The sequence below is a fragment of the Ursus americanus genome, chromosome 28, assembly GCF_024610735.1.
Source record: "Ursus americanus isolate L20-20 chromosome 28, mUrsAme1.1.p, whole genome shotgun sequence".
NCBI classification, from domain to species: domain Eukaryota; kingdom Metazoa; phylum Chordata; class Mammalia; order Carnivora; family Ursidae; genus Ursus; species Ursus americanus.
The window spans coordinates 26,082,119-26,105,801 of record NC_142154.1 but is presented as its reverse complement, the minus strand read 5'-3'; the positions used below and the strand labels follow the sequence as shown (position 1 = coordinate 26,105,801).

Below are 23,683 nucleotides of genomic sequence, written 5' to 3'. Positions count from 1 at the left end.
CACTTCAACTATTTTCCTAAACCAGAGAGGACAAGCTCCAGGTGGTAACCTGCCCGTCTTATCTCTCAGGCGGACACAGGTGGAAGGACCCACCCCACACTCTTCCCCTCCAGGCTGTCATTATTACTTCTATGTAGCCATCTGTTCAATAAACATATACGGGGCAGCTCTAATGTGCCAAACTTTGGAGTTAAAAAGATGATCACAAGTCCCTGTCCTCAAGGATTCCACAGCTGAGTGAACTGAAAATTCTGAAAATGACCCACTGTAATTTCAAACACACTTTTAAAAGGCTCTTAGGAATTTCCAGCTTGTTCTTTCTAAATTTTAATTTTAATTCTCACAGCTTATTTTAGTAATATTTATGAATATTTATGTTAACTTTCATTAAATACAAGTTACGTTGGAAATGAAATAAATACATCTTAAAATCCTGAAACTGGCCCACTTTCTTCTAAAACACAGAGAACACATAAGGAACAGGAAAAAACAGACTAGTATTCTAACATCTATAAGATAAGCTGAAATTAAGATTTGCTTTGTAAAATGACTAACTGTAGGCAACACAATTACCAAAGTTAAATAATTTTAAAGAATATACCAACAGAAGTACATTTACAGCTTTCAACTTGTCACAGCATTTTTGACATTTCACTTTCACAAAAACTTGAAAGATACGTGCTGAGGGCCCCACAATGAGAAAACAGGCACAAAGATGTTAAGCAAATTCTCCAGCAGCTGGCAGGTAGCAGGACAGGGCTAGAATCCAGGTCTCCTTAATCTCAGCCTTTTGCCTTTCCCATTGCAGTCTCCATCAGTCTCAGAGGTGGAACACAAGGAAGTGGCAGCTCCAACCAGTCTCTCAGTGTAGGTCATCTTCTTCCCCAATCTGCGCCTCCTTGTATTCTGACCGTGGCTTCTCCATCCTCATTACTCAAACTGGATACAAGGGCCAAGAGTGCCAGATGGAGTCTACCTTTGTGAAATACAGCCTTGCACCTCCATGTCTCTCCCAATCCTAATCCAGCTTCAATACACGTCACATTGCTCTATAAAACACATCCGTGCCATCTCATTCTCCTGCTACCCACTGTTTAAAGAAAGAAGCTCAAATTTTGTAATCCACTAAGACCTTTCACTATTTGTTCCAAACCTAACTTTTAAATCTTATTTCCCAGTACTACATTTCACATACCCTGTGTTCCACCCGAGGTTAACACACTGCTGCCATTCTTACTTACTCCTTTTCCTCCTCCATATCTTTGTTTACATTATTCCTTTCATCTTAAGGAGCCAATTCAAAAGGCACCTCCACAGTGAAGCCCTGATTGATTTCCATAAGCCAGAGTAATCAATCTTTTCTGAATTCCCTGGCCTTTGACCTACACTTCTCTTTGGACACTTTTTAGCCTGTATTACGGTTACTTATGTGTTAAGACTTATATCCCCTTCACTGTGGACAGGTGCCTATCTCATTTACTCAACCAACATTTACATGAATACATACTATGCTCTAGGAACGGGGATACAGCAGTGAATAAAACAAACCACATCACTGCCTTCACGGAGTTTACCTTGTGTTGGAGGTAGGGCAAGACAATAAAAATAATTAAGAACATTATATTCGAAGGTGATAAATGCTATAGTTAAGGGCATTGGACAGTTGCTTAGGGGACTTCTATTTTAACTAGGTTGGTTAAGAGGCCTATTGGAGAAGGTAACATTGAGCAAAGGCTTGAAAGAGGAAAAAGAACAAAGAGAAAAAATGCAAAGGCAGAGAGGAATGAACTGGTATGCAGTTTTCTAGGAAAAGAAAGGCCACTGTGGCTGACACTGAGTGAACAAAGGTAGGTAGGATACCACTGCAGGGTATTTTCATATAAAAGAAATATCTTAAAAACAAGTGTAATTCTTTTTTAGTATTTCTAATAGTAATAGCTACTACTTACTGAACACCTGTGAAGCACTGTTCCAGGTAACTGATACACATTATTTCTAATACACACAATGTGAAGAAAGTATCATTATCCCCACCTTACAACTAAAGAAACCAAACCTCCAAGGGGTTAAATCGCATGCAGAGGACCACAGAGAAAGTTACACAGCCTGAAATGGAACCTAAGTGTCCAATGGACTCTAGTTCTATATGAGTTGCCCACACGGAATGAAAACTTAAGAGTTCTTAATCTTTACTTCTGCTTTAATTTTTTCCAATCTCTAATTTAGCTAATTATTTTTAAAAGTAGTACTTATAAATACTACAGAACCTAAATCTCCAACCTTAATTTAGCAACATTAGTTACAAATTAAAATTTTAACTTACATGTAAGTTTAATATGGTCTCTCTTATGAAAAAAAAGTCTGGAAGCACTTAGAGATGACTTATTCACTTTCATTTCCTTGTAAATAATACTCTTTATTCTCATTTAAAGTTTTAAACCCTGGCAGAGTAGCTCCGGCCTGGAAAGAAGAAAATACAGAAGTAGGCAAAAGGACTGCACAGTTACTAAATACTTTCAAAAATTTGGCTACTAGCCTCCATACTCGTTTTACTTACCAACATGAAACCTACTCAACCAAGGGCAACACACTGCTTCAATAGACAGTTTACTGCAATGAAACAAAGATCTCTATTCTCTTATATTTCCTTTTATTACTTAAAAAAAAAGTACTAACTAGGCATATGGGACATAGAGAATTTCTAGAAATAGAACTAAAACATAGTCCTGTATTAAACGAACTGAAAAACCTAGTGAAGAAACTAAAGAGACACAAACACAAAACTAAACGTATATAGGGTTTTGTACAGCTGTAGGGAGAGGAAGACAGGATTAAGTAACTTTATAAAAGTTAGGAAATTAAACAGTCATCTTCAAAACCTTATGGCCGACTCCTAAGGCTTGTTCAATTGTCAGTTAATTATCTCCGCAGTAGTTGAAACAATCTTCTAAAACTCATCACAACAAAACTAAACTATTTGAATGAGCTTAATGAACACGCGCCCGACCCGGCCAAGCCAGGCTTCCATGGGATTTAATAGCAATCCAATTCACGGTGGGATTCCTCGATGCAGGATATGAGGAAAAGCCCTTCCATTTCTGAACACATGTGTCCCCACGGAAGAGAAAGGCGCCCCTGAAGGGCCCCCTACCAACCCAACACCGGAGAGTGGCCCACAAGTTAGCCCCTTCGCGCTTGCCTGAAATAAAGAAAGAGTGGCGACCCTACCCCAGCTGGAGGCCGGCCATGCGGCTTTCCCTCCACTATCTGGCCCTGGTCACCTCCGCTTACACGCCCACACAGGCCGCAGGGGCCGCCGCCTCTTGAGCTCCCGCGGCCAGCGCCTTCGTCGCCGTACAGAAGGAAGTGAGAGCATCCGGGGCTGTAGCCGTGCGCACCGCCTCCTCCATGGGGGAGCAGCGAAGAGAACCTGGCCCCGACGACCTGCGACCCCCGCCGCGCCGGGACCGAAGGCCGTCGCGGAGAGCCTGGGCGCGGCCGAGTGACGCAAGAGACGGCCGCGCATGCGCAGTGTGGCGCAGCGAAGGCCCGCCCTCCGCGCCCCTTCCTGTGGATTTCCGGTTCCTTTAGCTGGCCCTAGATAGCTGAGGGCAAAAGGGAGGCGGTGGAGAGTGGGCAAGGGAGAAGTGGAGGCACTGTTTTGTAAAGTAGTTTCGCCGACCAGGTGGTCAAAATTACAGTACCGTATGCCACTTTCTTAAAATGAGAATTCCCCCGCGCGGTTAGCGTGTGAAGATGCATTTTAAGCAGCGTCCCTAGCGATCTCCTAGGGAAAAGATGCTCCGAGAGGGCAAGTGGTGGGCTAGACGTGGGCCGGGAGGCTGGGGGTGGGTCGGGAACGCGGAGGGGGAGGGGCGGGGCTCAGTGTCGAGCCCTTTTCTAACTAACCAAAACCCGGAAAGGTGCGTTTTTGGGGCGAGTTAGTGGTTTGGCAAAAGGGAGTCTGGAGACACTCGGAGCAGAGATCTATTTTTCATGAGATACATAGGAAACCTACTGTTAGGCTATTTCGGCTTGGCTTCTCCAAGGAAGAACCACCCTAGGACCTACCATCATGGTTTTCTCTAAAGATTTGTTTATTTATTTATTTGAGAGAGAGAGAGAGCCCCCGCGCATGGGCAGAGGGGTAGGGTGAAAGAAAATGTCAAACAGACTCCCACAAAGCCGGGAGCCCGTCCTGGGGCTCACTTTCAGAATCCTGAGACCACGACCTGACCTGAAATCAAGAGTCTGAAGCCTGACTGAGCCTCCAAAGCACCCTGGTTTTCTCTAAAATGGACAGAGACAGGGGTGCCTGGGTGGCACAGTCGGTTGAGCCTCCAACTCTTGATTTCGGCTCTGGTCATGATCTCAGGGTCCTGGGATCCATCCCGGCCTTGGACTTTGCACTCAGCTGGGAGTTGGCTTGAGAATTCTCTTCCTCTCTCTCTCCCTCTGCAACTCCTGCAGCTGGCTTGTGCTCTCTCTCTCAAAATAAATCAATAAAACTTTAAAAAATAGTAAAATGGACAAAGAGGGCTCATTTCTAAGAAGTGTAGGAGGGCAGGGGAAGATGTGTGGTGGGGAGGAACAAGCCAGATCAGGAGTGAGGCCTGTTAATAATATCTTGGTTACAGGTGCCAAGGTCCTTTGGGTATGTTGTTCCAGTTTCTGAATAAATACAAAAACACTAGTATTGGAAATGTAAATCATGTTGGGTGGGAATATTTTTTAAGTGAATGCTTGTTGAACCAGAAAATACTAAATATAATTTGCACTTTTCAGACTAATTGCATTAGCCACCAACTTCTGGTTTCATTTTAGGTGACTATGCAGCTACTTTATTGATTGATTGATTGCAGCTACTAATTTAAAAGCTCTTAATCTTCTGTGAGCTTGGTAACCAGCCAACCTTGCATTTAGAACTGGCTCAGAGGACTTTTTTTGCTTAATTCTTTGGTCTCAGCCAAATTCTAGCTAGATTACATAGTCAAATAAGGAATTACATTAAATATTGAAAGATGGTTGGCATGTTGTTCTCTGATGATATAGATTGACAAAAAATGGCTCCAATTTTCTACCCATCCATGTGCCCACACATTTTTCAGAGTGACTTTGCAACTCTGCTCCATCCCGATTCTGCCTTGGTCTTAGGACTGTTTTTGGCCAAGAAAATGTGGTTCCCAGCCTAAATTATGCTAAGAAACCTGGATTAGTTTGCTGGAGAAGGAGACCACGTGGAACAGACCACTTGCAAAGCTACCCAGATGAAGCATACTACGTCCAGACACCAGAGATTGAGCCAACAACAAACTGATTTGATTGGCTGAGATCCACAAACTTGCACTGTTGATCCACAGACATATGAAAAAGACTAAATTATTGTTGTTCTAAGCCACCAGTTTTGATACAGATGGTTCTACTCCTACATATTTACCCAAGAGAAAGGAAAGCATATATCCATTAAAAGACTTGTAAGTGAACATTCAATAGCAGCTTTATTTGTAATGTCCAAAAAAACAGAAACAACTCAAATGTCCAATAACAAAGCAACTGTGGATAAAAGCAACTGTGGTATATCCATGTAATAGAATAGCACTTAACAATAAAAGGGAATGAACTATTGAGACATGCTATAACATGGCTAATTCTCAAAATAATTTTGGTAAGTGAAAGAAGCCAGACCAAAAGCATATAATAAACAATTATGTTTATATAAAATTCTAGGAAATGGAAGGTAATATATAGCAACAGAAAGTAGATGGTTGACTGGGAGTAGAGAGGACAATAAAGACAGAGGCATTACAATGGGGCAAAAAGAAACTTTGAGGTGATGGATATGTTCACTGTTTTGCTCATGGTGATGCTTTCATCCTATAACATCATACGACATACAGTTTAGAGTATGTTTATTGTACCTCAATAAAGGTGTGAAAATCTTTGTTAATAGCAGTATAAGCAAGACTTATTTAATAAACAGTGTTTTTAAAAATCATGTATTAGTAAATCAAATAGTTTCTCATGTATAACTGTTCTTTAGTTGCTCTTCTATGTTTTGGTTTTGTTACCACAGAGGCCAGCCAGGAGCATGAGAACAGCATAAAGGGATGATTATTTTTTCTTTAACACAACTCCCTATCACTAAATTTGCCTTTTGTCCTTCCATGGTGAATAGTGGCATTCTCTAGCATTTTATTTTTTTAAAGTTTTTATTCAAATTCCAGTTAACATATAGTGTAATATTAGTTTCAGGTGTACAATATAGTGATTCAACACTTCTATACATCACAACAAGGGCCCTCCTGTTTAACCCACCCCTCCCCTCCCCCAGCCCACTTCCCCTCTCGTATCTCTAGCATTTTAAAAGGTTAGTATTATATAAGTGTTTTCCAATTAATATTATTAAGTTTACTCAAGACCATAGATGACTTACAAATGTAGCAGGGCATTTTCCAAAACATTTGCTGAAAGGAGACAGGAGATCACTCTGAAAAAGACAGTAATAACTTGAAGTAAATTTAGGTAGAACAGTAGGATGTTCATTAAAAGCCAGGAGTTGGCTTTTAATAATTGCCTCATATAATAAAATGGTGAGTGGATATGGTAGGCAGAATAATGCCCCACCCCCAAAGATGTCCACAGTCCTAATCTTCAGTAAGTGTGACTATGTTACCTTACAGGCATTGCAGGTGTCATTAAATCAAGGGTCTCGAAATGGGGAGAAAATCCTTGATGTCTGAGTGGGTCCAAAATAATCACAAGGGTCTTTGTAAGAAGGCAGAAGTGTCAGAGTCAGAGAATGAGATACGAAACAGAAGAAGGGTCAGAGAGATGCAACAGCACTGGCTCTGAAGATGGAGAAAGGAGAATGAACCAAAGAATGTGTGAGGCCTCTACTGAACAAGGCAGAGAACAGATTCTCACCTAGAGCCTCCAGGTGGAATATAATCCTGCCCACACCTTGATTTTAGCCGAGTTAAATTTGTGTTGGATTTCTGAGCTCTGGAACTGTAAGATAATAAATTTATGTTGTGTTAAGCCAAAAAGTTGGTGGTAATTTGCTAGAGCAGCAATAGAAAATCAATACAGTGAATAAGCACAGCAAATTAGAGTAAGGAGGACACGGAGATCCCCCAAACATCATCATTAAAAGCAAAAGCATTCCATTTTATAGACAGGCAACCATAGTTTGAATTCTCCTCCATCTTCTATTCCTTTATGTCAGTTATTCTATATGGATTTGTCGTGTTACTTGATCGGCATCCCTCCTATCCTGCTTGCATGGTGCAATTCCAATCCCAATTTTCAAATCTCCTCAGCTGGGATTTCAAATTTCCTCAGTCTTTCCCTTCTCTTCTGAACTGCTAATACAGAAAGAAGTATCTTTTTATTTGTTTCTTGTGTGCCTCAGCTCTCCAACACAAAAAGCCCTTATGAAACTACCTCGTGAGTAGTGTGATTACCATTACAACAAAGATGCCAAAAAATGTCATGTCTCAGGGTCATCAGACAGGGACATGACTTAGCAACAGAGGAACTAGAGCATAAGCTCTTTGGAGGGCAGGGAGCATGCCTGATTTTATATAACCCTCAGAACTAGGTGCAGAGCTACTAGCTACTACTGTGCTTTGCCTAGAAGCTAGAACTAACAGTTCTGTGCTAGTAACCAACCAGGGCAAGTTTTGGTGGAATTTGGCACTTACACACTTCACAACCCCAAAAACCTGTGTGGAAAGGGGTATCCATAGAAACATTTGGTGGTTTTTAAAAATGTTTTTTCCTGATTTCTGTATAGTTATACTTTGATCAAAATGTAAGTAATTAGGGGTGCCTGGCTGGCTCAGCTGGTGGTTCATGCGATGCTTGTTCTTGGGGTTGTTAAGTTGGAGCCCCACGTTGGCTGTAGAGATTACTTAAAAATAAAATCTGTTTTTAAATGTAATTAAATCCTTTTGGACAGAGCCTCAAAAATACATACTTTTGGGGCGCCTGGGTGGCACAGTGGTTAAGCGTCTGCCTTCGGCTCAGGGCGTGATCCCGGTGTTCTGGGATTGAGCCCCACATCAGGCTCCTCTGCTGTGAGCCTGCTTCTTCCTCTCCCACTCCCCCTGCTTGTGTTCCCTCTCTCGCTGGCTGTCTCTATCTCCGTCAAATAAATAAAATTTAAAAAAAAATACATACTTTTGCTCAAATAACATTTTTTTTCATCTTTTTTTTATTTTGAGAGAGATCGGGGGAGGGGCAAAAGGAGCAGAAGAGAGAATTAAGCAGGCTCCACACCCAGCGTGGAGCTGACATGAGACTCAATCTCACAACCCTGAGATCATGACCTGAGCCGAAATCAAGAGTTGGACACTTAACAGACTGAGCCACCCAGGCATCCAATATTTTTTCATTTAATAAAATGACTTACAGGACACTAATAAAGATTAATGACAAGATTTCTGATGACCCTTGTAGTTTTAAAATGTGTTATGATTCTTTGATTCTCCAAGTGCTTAAAATATAATAAAATGTTATGTTATAGACCCCCCAAACATGTAGAAGGTATTAACATGTTAAAATATAGCTGGTTTTCTTTAATACCATCATTTCATTGTATCAGAAGGTAATCACTGGGTGGTAAATTCCTTCACATACCATGGATTGCTCCCTAAGATATGCACAGGTAGACATTTTCTATATCATGATGGCGACATGGGCTATTTGTTTCTACAAAGAAAATGGGAAACATTTTATTGAGGAATTAATTAGGATGATATGGAACCTGAGACTATATGAACATTTCAAGTAGTGGGTAAAAAAAAAAGCAACGAGTGTTCAGCTAGAAATAAGTTATTTTATTTTAAAACACATACAGATTAATAAATATTATTGGAAAACTTAATAAATAGCCTTTTATATTTACATAAGGCAATTACAACATGCTATGACTACTTCTATAAAGCAAAATATAAGCAAATCTTAGCCATTGACAAATGTGTGTATGTATGCTAATTGGAAGCTCCCCTGATACACTTACAGGAAAAAACTTATGCAATCAATCAACACGTTACATTGTTTTATCTAGTCATCATCTCCTTCACGATTATATTCCATTTTACAAGAAAGAAATATTTATCATTTAAAAAGGCAAAAACACTCAGGAATGCTACTGAAAAACAGTACCCTTAAATTATTCCAAAGTGCAAAAACACTGACATGGGGGTGGGTGTCAAATTATTAGAATAGTCTTAACTTTTAAAATAAAAGAAATAGTCTGAACTTTTCAACGTGACCTTTTGGCACTAGTGGTTTGGGAGCTCCTGACATTTACCTGGTGTCAGGTAGTTCACGGTCAGGGTTGAGCTGCTTGGAAGCAGGAAGTTCAGCATCATTCATTACAAATCTAATACAACAGAATCAATCTGGTTCACAGGTCATTGAATCTTCTGCAGAACTTAAACCTATGCAGAATGTCAGAAAATCTTATCACACCACCAGAATGTGATCTTTCAGTGCAGCTTTTTAAAGTCCCTGTTTAATTTCCATATTTTATAATAGAATATATAAAATCCTTCCTTTTAAAACAAAAAAAAAAAGGAAAATTAAAGCTTTGTGGAATCGTGCAAACTTTACACACAGCACTTCCTTTGCTTACTCAGTGCCTGAAGCTGCATGTCAGTAGCACAGTGCTGAGCAGACAGGATGCCCAGTGCAAGCTGATCCACTGCATCACTCCAGGGCAATCCTGCACAGAACACTCTTGTCTGAGGTTATCAGCACACGCTAAAAGTGTGAGCGCTCTAAAACAGGTGATTTGGAGAACCATCTCACCCCTTTAGAGGTAGAGAAACTGAGGCACAGAAAGGTTAAGTGACTCACCTATAGTTGCACAATTCAAGGAAAAATAGAGAAAAGAACAAATAAATCCTTCTCCCTGGCTCATGCTCTGGGCCCTAGACTATGCTTTTTATCACATTGGGTACATTTGAAATAGATTTATTTACATGATCATTGATCTACTGAGTATCAACTTTTTACTAGACAACATTTTTTGATGTAACATAAAGTTACATTTTCTTAAAATATAATTCTCTTGTTGCATTTAATAGCATGTGAGAAATGTGTATGAAAATAAACAAGTAGTGATACTGGGCCAAATTCTCGTTCTCATTCCTATAATTCTTAATCTTTTCAAGTATATGATGGAGGTATAAGAATCTGGCCAGATGTGAAAAATCACCTAAAAGCTAAAGGACAGACCCTTAAAATTCATCACCAGTACAACTGTGAGGTGGAAGTGAGGAATACAGAAAATTGAGGTATTTTATATGATAAACTGTTTTATGGTGTGACTGGTGCGCAACTTGATCCTTTCTCTTTCCAACTCAAGTTAACAGACCTCTAGCTATGACTATGAGTAAAACATACATGGACATGTCCTTGGGAAGAAGGTCGATGCGAAGTTGTTAATGTTACATTTTTGGTCCCTGAGAAGGCGGAACACCAAGATTCCATCTAATCCTGTTTGATGGGTGAACTACTTCCTTGGTGTCAAACACAGTGAGAAGGATAACTCCTTCAGACCACTGGAACCAATCACACAGTTGTGAACAGATCTAAACTAAAGCATTTTTCTCTTTCTGGTTTCCTACTCAGTACAAGAGGCCTAAATCAGGATCAAGTAGGCATCAGAAAAGAGCAATGGGCATGGCTCTGTAGACAATCGGAGCACTTTCTCCGCTCTTCTAGATTAGTTGAGCAGCTTGGAAAAGAGAGGTATCATCTCCCAACAAGAACTAGGCAGCTCATCAACACCTCGGTCTCCATGGACCAAAGTGCTTGTCCACACCTGGGAGACAATGCATCTCAGTGCTTTACAAATGTCTAGGAACTAGCTTCTAGAAGTGAGCACAAAGAGAGCTCCAAAGAGAGGAGCTGTCAAGGAAGAAGGAAGATGAGGGGTGACTGCACACATTAATAATGTTCTCTTCTATCAGACATGAAACCCAAAGAAAAAGAAAAAAACCAACCTACTATAGCTGGAATGAACTCCTAGAAATAAAACTGAGTATAACAAATTGACTTGAAAAGCAGGAATTGAAAGAATATTTCTTATTGCTGAACCAAGAGCAGCAAAGTATATTTAACTAACATTCTAATATGAAAATACCATAGTGACATTTGACTGCAGAATGAGCTGTGGGCAGTTCTTGCTCCATGTGTGGCAAGGAACAGACTCCCCTTCCTCTCCAGAACCTTCTCTACAGACATGGGATGGTCCTCTAGAGCAGCAAAATACCCAGGGTGGTCTCAGTGCTAGGCCCCAATGAGCAAAACCAGAAAGTAATCTTTTTAAATGTAAAGATTCAGATGAGAAAACAAAAAAGCATTGACCAAGTAGTAGAGGAGAGAAATGGCTTATTTAAGTATCCATCTGGAGTAAATTTGCAAATTGTGATGAGAAACATAAGATTTTAGAAGAGGCTTGAAAACAAATAGAAAGGAGAAACCCAAGGAATAGTGTAATAATGAAAATATTTTATATGTATCTACTTTTGGAGAGACCAATGAGACCCATTCCCATTCTAGGCCCTCCCCTAAAACTCTCACTTTGAGGTTTTTTCTTTGCAATTCCAAACATATTATGAAAACGTGAATTTGTAAATATATATATATATATATATTTGTAAATATATATTTTATATATATATATAATACTATTAAATCAAGTTATATGCTCTATGTCAAACTTGAAAATTAGGTTACTAGACTGCTGGTCATGTCAATTATCTTGAGGCTAGAGTCACACACTTGAAATACAATCGTAAGAACTTTGTTTACTGGAAGGAAAGCTGTGCATCCTACCAAAATAATCTCCTAAACCTGAGAGAGTCTGTTTCAGAACAAGTCACCCTGAAGAGGAGACCAGCTATTACTACTTTCAGATTTTGTTTTACTCTAAAAAATCACAGGGGTAATCATCCAGAAAATATCATCTCTGAATATCCATGGTATAATTGTGAATTAAAATATAATGAGGAGCACTAATAAATTAACTTAAACTAAGCTTCACCTGTAAGTTATAACAAAATAAACAAGACAATTTCCATATGGCACACGAACTTTCTCAGTATACTTGGGTTACCACATGTATTCTTTAAATCTCTCAAACTCCTTATCTAGAAACTATTTTTATGCCTAAAAGTATACTGATACAACTATATGACATTTCTGAAAGTTCAGTTTAATAAATTAAGGCTTGCATTCCTAAAAATACCAGCTAATAAAAAACAAACCTTCAAGAGCTGATAAAAAAGAGTGAGGGACTTTTTGAATATTTATTAACTATCAGTGAATATAAGCTTTTAAAAATTTTTAAACAATTTTGTTGCTGCTCTTAGTTCACTAATCCCTGACAACCCACCATCATCAGATGTACTTTTAATTCATACAGGTGTTCTTCACTCTAGGTTAAACTATCCTCATTTTATTTAGCTTCTTTGTTCAACACTCTAGGGAACAATTTCTTTGGTCTTTAGAAATGTTCTTTTTGCCTGAAAAAAATATTTTTCCCTTAGTGAGTAACTTCAATTGGGTACCATTAAATTTGATATTCTAGTTCACCAAATCTACCTTACCCAATCCCATCTTCCAACTTGACACAGTTCCCTATTTGGATAGAACACTGCACATGAAGTACATGATATCTCAATGAAATAATTTGCATCACTTTGTGCTTTGCTCCCATTTAATATACATAGGTTACTATAAACAGACGAATGATCTCTTTGACCCAAATACTGGCATAATTAGTGGCTATTTAGTATTTCAGAAGCTTAATGAGAAGTTGGGTGAGAAACTGTAGGGTGCTTTGCCATCTCAAACAATAGGGAGATGCATAAGTTACTTGTTTTCATTTTTGCTAGAAATCTTTTGAACTATATGTGTTCCAATTTACAGAAACTAGCCTGAGCTTGACTGTGTCCTTTAACCTGTTCCTGTATTACAAGGAACTTGATATATGTGCTATTAAACAGTTACTCTCTCATCTAACAGTGTTACTATCAAGTTAAATTATTTCTTCTGAATGGCCACAATGCTCACCGAAAAAGAACATGGATGTATTTGATAGTGGGTCCCAGGTACATAGACTGAATGCAAATAAAATACCTTATGCTGCTTAAGTCAATTGTCTTTAATTGGATAATAACTACATGCTAAAAGGGTCAGTTTGCTCTTATGTGTCTTTCGCCTTGACTTTCTTCCAACAAACGAATATACTGCTCTAAATGCTTTACACATTTATACTTTGAGTAGTGAAATATTAAAGTATAATCAAAGAGTTATTCTAATCTAAGAGAACATACACATAGTAATCGTCAAATTAAGTGAAGAGTTCAAGTGATAAAGGCACTGAAATTGATTTGAGCTATTGAAAGTCATCCTATAAATGGAACTCTGCATCATGTCCACCTATTCTCTCTCTATTTTCAATTTAAATGTCTTGGAGTAGGGGGTGGGAGAGTAAGCTCATTAGAGGATTAAAAACAATTACATGTATATACTTCTTATTTGGATGAGGTACCTGAATGTTATACATGCTTAATGCAAAGTAACAAAACTACGGACACATTTACTGTATAGTCAGACTTCAAGACAACAATTTCTCCCATTTCCAAAGTAATCTTCTAAATAAGAATATCTGCTCTCCTGCAAAGACTAATCAGAAAGAGCCAATCTGTATTCTCTATTAAATAATGTTAAAATATTTTAAAAGGAAAGAGTATTCATGAAAGCTTCCAGGTTAATGGCAATGAATATGAGATTCCTCTCCTCAAAGAGAGATGATGCCCAGGCAACCATTTAGCAACTTCAGACTGCAAAGGGCTGGGCCCCCACCCTGGTATTGAGTGATGCTCCCCATTGTCCACCAAACCACCCATTAATACGCAAGCAACTTTAAATACCATTGATTAGGGTCTCTTCTACTTCACATCAAATTAGGCCCAAAAACCACATCCATTTCCTATTCCTTGAGCCACCCAACCCCCTGTTGCAACCTAGTCTGTTTTCATATTAGATTTGTTCATTTCCCCAAGGTTGAAATTGAACTCTTTGAACACCTGTATAAGGACAATCCCAACGGAGACGGTGGTGAAACCACAGGCCATACCCAAGAAGTCCACCAGGCCCACATTGCTCCATTCCCGAAAGAGGATGGCCGAGGCTAGCAGGACAAGGGTGGTGAACACGACGTAGTAGATGGCCCCAAACACAGACGAGTCGAAGCACTCAAGCGCCTTGTTGATGTACCTGAATTGGACGATGATGCTGCAGCCGAGCACAGCCAGGAGCACCAGGCACAGACAGAGGGCCCGCTGACTGGATGGGTTGTTGTGGAAGATGTCTTGGGCCGCCAGCCCGATGCCCTTGGTGGAAGGCACGGTGAAACTCCCTAGCAAGGAGCAGATACTGATGTAGACCATGATGTTGGTGGGCCCGTGGGCCGGTGCGATCCAAAAGATGAGCAGCAGCAGCATAAGGAGCACGATGCACAGGTAGCCCACGAACACTGGAAAACAGAGGGTTTTCTTACTTTACAGTCAATTCGACAAAACCTAGGCAGACAGTGCTCCTGTGTGTGTGGCCAGAGTGGGAGGTTTCTTAAGGAACATGTGAGAAAGCTGTAGGGGTATTTGTGGCTGTTGCAGTGATCAAGGGCTGCATACAGTAGGCAAAGGCCATGGGCCCTAGGATGTGGAGATCGTTTCACACAATCAAAAATCATCCCATTCTCCTCACAACTTCTGAATGTCCCCCTGGACTTGTAAGTGAAAAATATACCTATAATTACCACAGCCTAGAACCCAGTTTATGTATAAAACAAAGTAATTTTTGCATATAGTTAATATGCACTGTATTTTTCAGGACTTCATCAAGAATTATTCTCCATTTCAGAGGATCCCACTGCTGATGGCAATATCCCCAGTTTTAGTTAATAGCATGACACCCCACATGAGTCTGTATTTGCAGCTGCCAGGGTCTCAGCAACTCCACATGGCGTGGGGTCTGCTGGCTTTAGTATGTCTTCTACAGTCATACCTGAGCATTCTATTTTATCATGAAGTACCAACCTACTATTTCTCCTTCGTACTACAGTTAGGGCATCATATTGAAAATTTGCTTTGAAATTACATGTACAAGGAGGTTGTAATTTCCAATTCAATCTGAGATTGTAAAGGAAGTGCTAGGAGCTGTGCATGACGGGGCTAGGAATGGCATAGCCATGCACCAGGCAGGCTGTGGGAGTCCTCTCTTCCCCAAAGGTAAGAAAAAGGAACTATGAAGCCCTGTTCTGGGGGACAATTCATGAAGATGACCTTAAAATTTCTTCTGAGGTAATTATTTGACAAAAAATTCATTCTGGTTTTTTACCTTTAGAAAAAAATTTGTAAAAACTAGAAATCTCTTTAACTTAATACATTAAGTGGATAGAATAATATCAATTTATATTTCAGGTTAAAACAAAGTTTTTCATGTTAAAAACAAAAATCTTGCTAGTATTTTATCTTCATGCCAAATTACTATGGTAGTATTCAAATTAGACTTTTTTTTTTTTTTTTTTTTTGGTAAAAGTTTTAGGACCTGAATATACTGGTAACATCCAGATTTATCAAAAAGTAAGAGGCCTTGGGGCACCTGGGTGGCTTAGTTGGTTAAGTGTCTGACTCTGGATTTTGGCTCAGGTCATGATCTCAGGGTTGTGAGATCGAACCCCAAGTCGGGATCCATGCTCTGCAGGGAGTCTGCTTGAGATTCTCTCTCTCCTTCTTCCTCTGAACACCCAACTCAAAAAAAAAAAAAAAAAAGTAAGATACATTGTTCTGAAAATTACATAAAGTAAATCCTTCAGGACATTCATATCCAGTTTTCTGATTTTTTTCCATGTGTTTGTAGTCTCACCTCTCAAAGTTTTGGAAATATTTTGGCTTTTCAGGATGAAGTAAACAGAATAATACTAAGTATTTAGGGATAAAAAATTACAGAAAAGTAGTCCTGGCTAATTTCATTATGAATCCCTTTTCAAATTTTACAGATATTTCCGGTACGATGTCAGTCATGGCCAACTGAGAGCTATAAAAGAATGGTTAGATTTTTTTGTGGCCCAGAGAATTTGGGACATTCGTGTGGATGCAGTTTTGTACTGGTATCTGTTTAAAATTATTGGTAAGCAACATTAAGATGGTCTACTGGGAGTAATTTAGAAGGATCTATCCTTTAGTCCGATATAATTCTGTAGACTGTTTTTTTATAGCATTTGTCAAAAAATATATAGTATGTCAAAAATACGTAGAAAAAACATAGATTTCTATGGGAGATCCAAACATAAATCAAACTGGATCTCAGCTCTCAGCTTCACATCAGAGGGAAGTACAGAGGCTTGGATACACAGTGGTCCTGAGGAGAGCATGGCCCAGAGCAGACCCCAGCAGGACTAACACCAAGAAGCAGTAACAGAAGGAATGCAGGAAGGAGGTGGGGTAGAAGTACTGGGAGGTGGGAAAAGGTGAAAGGCTGTGGGAGGAGACCTGTGGGGGTGGTCATGGGAGGTAAGGGAATGGGAAGGCCACAGTAAGTGGGATTTGGGTGGGTGTGGAAGGCAGGCCAGAATGGATGAGACTGTTGTGGAGGGGGCCAGATGATGAAGGCACCCATGCACAAGGTTCCCAAGGTCCAGAAGAAAACAGAAGAAGTCCCGAACACCAGGGAGTGGGGATGCAAGGTCTGGAATGCAGGGACCACCAGGCCTCTTCCCACACCTGGGGCAGCAGGAGTGAGGGATGCTATAGCCTGCAGGGCACAGCGATGGCCACTCATAGGCAGAGTCGAACAGAGAGTATAGGAGAACAGACCATGGTTAAGCCAACTCCAGCCTATGGCTGGAAGGATCATACTGATAGGCAAGCTCTCTTGCAGCTTTGCTAGAAAAGAGTTACCTGGGTTAGTCAGCTTCTCTTCCAGCTCAGCCTGAGTGGTTACACTCTCAGATTTGGGGGAGTGGATAATCAGCACAACAGAACCTGCACAGCTTAGCAGACACCCCAACTTGCCCAAGATGTTCAGCTTTTCCTTCAGGAGATAAGAAGCTAAAATAGACCTTTGTTTAAAAAAAAAAAAAAGAGAAAACATTAAAATTTAAACCATATATTTGATCTGTTTCTACTAATTGTACTTATTTTGGAAAAGCTGTATTTTCTTGATACCCATATTTGCTTTTAATTTAATTTTTAAGAGTAGAAAAGATTAGGAATTTATTGAAATTGTTACTTAAACAAAAAGGATTTTCATACCAATCCATGCAGTCAGTACATAGTTAAGGACTCTTAACTCATACTGCTATATATTATTTCAATAGATATGAAATGCACCAGAATAGAAAAATAAGTTTATCATTCATAAAAATGAAGTTTTATGATTAAATAAAAATACTGCTTCCTTATTTTTAAAAGCAAACAATCAGGGTGCCTGGGTGACTCAGTCGGTTGAGCATCCAACTCTTGGTTTCGACTCAGGTCATGATCTCGCAGTTGTGAGATCAAGCCCCGCCTCAGGCTCCCCATTCAGTACAGGGTCTTGTTGAGATTCTCTCTCCCTCTGCTCCTCCCCTCTCTCTCTCTCTCTCTCAAATACAACCTTTTTAAAAATATATAAAAGCAAACAATCAAACTATGTTAAGTGGGAAAGCAGATATGAAAACTTAAAATAATTACAGGTCATTCATGATGAAAACACTTAAGTTAAAATCAATTGAGAAAATGTGCAAAAAAGGAAAAAACCAAAATGCTAATAGTAATTGTATTATGGTAGGAGTATGGGTCATTGATTATTTTTCTCTTCTATAACACCTCCAAACTTTTTTTTGAGAGAGAGGGGTGAAGGGAAGGGACAGAGGCAGAGGGAGAAGGAGGGAGAGGTGGGAGGGCTGGAGGGGGGCAGTAAGACAGAGAGAATCTTAAGCTGGCTCCACACCCAGCACAGAGCCCAACTCGGGGCTCGATCTCACAATACTGAGATCATGACCCGAGCCAAAATCAAGAGTTGGACACTTAACTGACTGAGACAACCCAGGTGCCCCAATACCCCAAACTTTTAAAATGTGGTCACATTACTTTCATAATGCAAAAGAAAAAGTATTACTTTTAAAACTTCTGTAATCTTAAGGTTCATAATACGTTTCTTATTTCCCTATGTAACATCAGTATACAATCTGAATTGGAAAACCTAGGCTTTCAGTAATCATGGGACCAGTAATTGTCACTTTGTTGTTCTCTATGCCAAAGGCACTCAGGGAACACAAATATCCAACAGGAGGACACACTAGATACAAGGGATTATTTCCTTTTTAATCCTCCTTTTACAGATAAAGCGACAGCCTCAGAAAGGATAAACACTGAACCCAAAGCCAAAAGGCTAAGAAGAGGTGAAATCATGGTGATGACACACCCATAAAGCCAAAGCTCCATCTTTTCCCTTATACCACTTTGTATCTTTATCTCTAGACAGCCTGGTCCTCAAGGAAACCTTGGCATTGTACTTGGAGAAATAAACAACATCACCAAAAGAACCAACAAAAGATATTAGAATACACAACTGGGTGTTAATTTGAGCGGTAACATATAGCTGCACACAGGTGGAAACCAGAAGACTGGGAGGCTCTCAGAGCAAGAGGTGAGCCTGGGATGATACGCAGGGTATGCCAAAGTGGAAAGTGGCTGCCACGGGTGAAAAAAGAGAGGCAAGAAAGTTGAAAAAGAAAACCAAAGCTGGAGGCATCACAATTCCAGACTTCAAGCTGTATTACAAAGCCATAATCATAAAAACAGTAGATACTGGCACTAAAACAGACACAAAGATCAATGGAACAGAACAGAGAACACAGAAATGGACCCTCAATTCTATGGTCAACTACTCTTTGAGAAAACAAGAATATCCAATGGAAAAAAGAGTCTCTTCAACAAATGGTGTTGGGAAAATTGGACAGCCACATGCAGAAGAATGAAACTGGGCCACTGTCTTACAGCATACACAAAAATAAACTCAAAATGGATGAAAGACCTAAATGTGAGACAGGAATCCATTAAATTCTTAGAGGAGAACACAAGCAGCAACATCTTTGACCTCAGCCGCAGCAATATCTTGCTAGATACGTCTTCAAAGGCAAGGGAAACAAAAGCAAAAATTAACTACTGGGACTTCACCAAGATAAAAAAGCTTTCGTAGGGAAAAGGAAACAGTCAACAAAACTAAAAGGAAACCTATGAAATGGGAGAAGATATTTGCAAATGTCTAATCAGATAAAGGACTAATATCCAAAATCTGTAACTTATCAAACTCAACACCCAAAAACCCAGAAAATCCAGTGAAGAAATGGGCAGAAGACATGAACAGACATTTCTCCAAAGAAGACATACAAATGGCCAATAGATAACAGGAAAAACTGCTCTGCATCACTCAGCATCAGGGAAATACAGATCAAAACTCCAATGAGATACCATGTCACACCAGTCAGAATGGCACAAATTAACAATTCAGGAAACAACAGATGTTGGCAAGGATGTGGGGAAAGGGGAACCCTCTTACACTGTTGGTGGTGAATGCAAACTCTCGCAACCACACTGGAAAACAGTATGGAGGTTCCTCAGAAAGTTAAAAATAGAGCTAGCTTACAACCCAGCAATTATACTACCAGATATTTATCCAAAGGATACAAACATAGTGATTTGAAGGGGCACATGCACCCCAATGTTTATAGAAGCAATGTCCACAATTGCCAAAATATGGGAAGAGCTCAGATGTCCATCAATAGATGAACAGATAAAAAAGATGTGGCATACACAAACACACACACACTGAAATTGTATTACTCAGTCGTCGAAAAGAATGAAATCTTGCCATTTGCAATGAGATGGATGGAACTAGAGGATAGTATACTAAGCAGAACAAGTCAGAGAAAGACAGATATCAGATGATTTCACTCATATATGGAATTTAAGAAACAAAACAGATGAACATAGGGGAAGGGGAAAAATAAAATAAGACAAAATCAGAGAGGGACCATAAGAGACTCTTAACTATAGGAAACAAACTGAGGGCTGCTGGAGGGATGGGGTAACTGGGTGATGGTCATTAAGGAGGGCACTGGTCGTAATGAGCACTGAGTGTTATATGCAACTGATCAATCACTGAACTCTACCTCTGAAACTAATAGTATACTAAATGTTATTTAATTGATTTTAAATTTTTAAAAAAGACAAGAAATACTAAGTGTTGGTAAGGAGAAAGGGGAACCTCATGCACTTTTGGTGAATTGTAAATTGATGTGGCCACTATGGAAAATAGTATTGAGGTTCCTCAAAAAATCAGAAATAGAATTATCATATGATCCAATAATTCCACTACTGGGTATTCGCCCAAATAAAATGAAAACACTAATTCAAAAAGATATGTGTACTTAGTGTTTTCTGCAGTATTATTTTTAACAGTCAAGATACAGAAGGAACCTAAGTCTTTATGGATAGATGAATGGATAAAAAAGGAATGGTATGTGTGTACACACACACACACACACACACACACACACACACACAGAGACAAAATAGACTATTACTCAGCCATAAGAACAAAATCTTGCCATTTGTGACAACGTGGATGGACCTAGAGAGTACTATGCCAAGTGAAAAAGACAAGAGAAAGACAAATACTATATGATGTCATTTATATGTGGAATCTAAATCACAAAATGAACAAACAACAAAGCACACAAAACCCTGAAGGCTCACAAATACATAGAACAATCTGGTGGTTGCCAGAGGGGCAGGGGTGTGGGGAGATGGGTGAAATAGGTGAAGGGGATTAAGAGGTACAAACTTCCAGTTATAAAATAAACCATGGGGTTGAAAAGCAGAGCACAGGAAATACAGCAAGACTGTAACAACTGTATGGTAACAGATGGTAACTACCTTAATTGTGATGAGCACTGTGTAATTTATAGAAATGTTGAATCATTTATGTTCTATACTGGAAACTAATATAGCAGGTCAATTTTTTAAAAAGATTTTATTTATTTATTTGACAGAGAGAGAGGACAAGCAGGGGGAGCAGGAAGAGGGAGAGGAAGAAGCAGGTTCCACACTGAGCAAGGAGCCGGACGTGGGCTTGATCCCAGGGTTCTGGGAGCATGACCTGAGCCGAAGGCAGGTGCCCAGTGGAGTCACCCAGGTGCCCCAGGTCAATTTTAATTTAAAGAAATTCTCGGGATACCTGGGTGGCTCAGTCAGTTAAGCATCTGCCTTCGGCTCAGGTCATGATCCCAGGGTACTGGGATCAAGTCCCAAATCGGGCTGCTTGCTCAGCGGGGAGCCTGCTTCTCCCTCTGCCTGCAGCTCACCCTGCTTATGTTCTCTCTCTCTCTGACAAATCAATCATTCAATCTTAAAAAAAATTCTTGTAGCTTTCAGTGTACAGATCACTTCCTTGATTAAATTGATTCCTCAGCATTTTATTGATGTTACTATGAACAGAATTGTTTTGTTTTTCAGATATTTTGTTGTTCATGGAGAGAAACACAACTGATTTCTATATCCTGAAACTTAATTTTTTAAATCTGTTCTAACACTGGTGGAGTCTTTAGGATTTTCTCTATATAAGATCATGTCATGTGCAAACAAAGACAATTCTAATTCTTATTTTCTGATTCGGATGCCTTTTCTTTCTTTTTCTTGCCTAGGTCCACTGACTAGGACTTCTAGGACTGTTTAATAGGAGTGGTGAGAGTGGGCACACTTGTCTTTTCCTGATCTTAGAGGAAAGTTTTCAAACACTCACTGTTGATGTCCATTTTATCTTTTTAAAAAGCTGCTCCTAGTTTCATTAATCTTTTCTATTGTTTTTCTGGTCTGTATTTCTGATCTTTCTTATTTCCTACCTTTTGTCTATACTGGGCTCAGTTTGCTCTTTTTCTTCATTCCTTGAGGTGTAAAGTTAGGTTTAGATAATTTTTTCTTAAAACAGGCATTTATCGCTATAAACTTCCCTTTTAGAATTGCTTTTGCAGCATCCCATAGGTTTTAATATGTTGAATTTCCATTTTCATTTGTTCAAGATCATTTTATTTCCCTTTAGATTTCTTCTTTGACCCTTGGTCGTTTAGGTGTTGTTTCATCTTCACATATTTGTGAATTTTCCTGCCACTGATTTCGAATTCAATACTATTATGGTCAGATACTTGTTATGATCTCAATTCTTAAATTTGCTAAGACTTCTTCAGTGACCTATAATTTTATCTACCCTGGGGAATGTTCCATGTACACTCGAGAAGAAATGTGTACTCTACTGTTGCTGGATAGAATGTTCTGTGTACGTCTCTCAGGTCCATTTGGTCTAAAGTATGATTCAAGTCTCATGTTTCCGTTTTGATTTTCTGCCTGAATGATCTATCCATTACTGAAAGTTCAACACTGAAGTCCCCTACTATTACTGTATTGCTGTCTTTTCTCCCATCATATCTGTTAGTATCTGCTTAATATATTTAGGTGCTCTCATGCTGGGTGCATATATACTTACGATTGTTATATCTTGATGGATTTATCATGTCTTTGTCCTTTATTACCATATTTCACTTAAAGTCTATTTTGTCTAAGTACGGCTATAGCCCTGCTCCCTTTTGGTTTCTACTTGCTTGGAATAGCTTTTTCCATCCCTTTGCTCTATGTGTGTCCTTAAAGATGAATTGAGTTTATTGTAGACAGTATACCATAGGGTCCTGTTTTTTTAATCCATCCAGCTGGTCTATGTCTTTTGGTCAGAAAATTCACATCACTTGCATTTAGAGTAATTATTGATAGGTGAGGACTTACTAATGTCATCTAATTAATTGTTTTCTGGCTGTTTTGTAGTTCCCTTGTTCCTTTCTTCAACTTCTATGTTCCTTTGTGAACTGATGATCTGCTGTAGTAATATACTTGGATCCCCTTGTCTTTATCTTTTAAGAATCCACTGTAGGCTTTCCCTTTATGCTTACTGTGAGGCATACAGAAAACACTTTATACCTGTAACAATCTATTTTATAATGATAGCAATTTGACTTTAATCCCATACAAAAACTCTACCTTTTTACTACCTGACTTTTGTTTTTGCTGTCATGATTTACAACTTTTTATACTGTGCATCAACTAACAAATTATTGTAGCTATAGTTATTTTTAATACTTCAGTCCTTTAACCAGTATACTGGAGTTAATATTAACACATCACCATATTACAGTAGTAGAATATTCTGAATCTGACTATCTGCTTACCTTCACCAGTGTGTTATATATTTTCATGTTACTAATTAGCACCCTTTCATTTCAGGTTGAAGAACTTTCAGCATTTCTTGTTAAGGCAGGTCTAGTGGTGATGAACTTTTAACTGTTGTTCATCAAGGAAAGTCTTTATCTCTTTTTGAAAATTTAATTCCAGTATAGTTAACATACAGTGTTATATTAGCTTCAGGTGTACAATATACTTGTTCAACAATTGCATACATCATCCAGTGCTCATCACAAGTACACTCCTTAATATCCACCACCTGTTTAATCCATTCCCCCACATTCCCTCTGGTACCCACGAGTTTGTTCTCTATGGAAAAACTGATCAGC

The 23,683-nt window shown here is 39.2% G+C and overlaps 2 protein-coding genes across 9 annotated transcripts in view; both read right to left on the bottom strand.

The window, feature by feature from the left end:
- NIPA2 (NIPA magnesium transporter 2) overlaps nt 1–3,516 on the bottom strand; it is a 31,044-nt gene extending 27,528 nt beyond the window's left edge. For 3 of the 6 annotated variants that reach the window (XM_087856739.1, XM_087856738.1, XM_087856737.1), the window contains exons 1-2: nt 3,229–3,516; nt 2,324–2,460 (exon numbers count right to left, since the gene is read on the bottom strand). The gene's annotated coding sequence lies outside the window, so the exon portion shown is untranslated. Of the gene's footprint in view, nt 1–2,323; nt 2,461–3,199 lie in introns of all 6 variants that reach the window. The other 3 variants (XM_087856740.1, XM_087856741.1, XM_045795312.2) reach the window with 3 other exon arrangements.
- Nucleotides 3,517–5,479: 1,963 nt separating this feature from the next.
- Nucleotides 5,480–23,683, bottom strand: part of NIPA1 (NIPA magnesium transporter 1) — a 93,027-nt gene continuing 74,823 nt past the window's right edge. The window contains exons 4-8 of one of the 3 annotated variants that reach the window (XM_045795314.2): nt 16,983–17,143; nt 14,299–14,557; nt 6,925–7,008; nt 6,434–6,487; nt 5,480–5,874 (exon numbers count right to left, since the gene is read on the bottom strand). In XM_045795314.2, the coding sequence (XP_045651270.1) occupies nt 5,856–5,874; nt 6,434–6,487; nt 6,925–7,008; nt 14,299–14,557; nt 16,983–17,143 (577 nt within the window). In that variant the 3' untranslated portion in view covers nt 5,480–5,855. Of the gene's footprint in view, nt 5,875–6,433; nt 6,488–6,924; nt 7,009–8,819; nt 14,558–16,982; nt 17,144–23,683 lie in introns of those variants that run through there. The other 2 variants (XM_045795315.2, XM_045795313.2) reach the window with 2 other exon arrangements.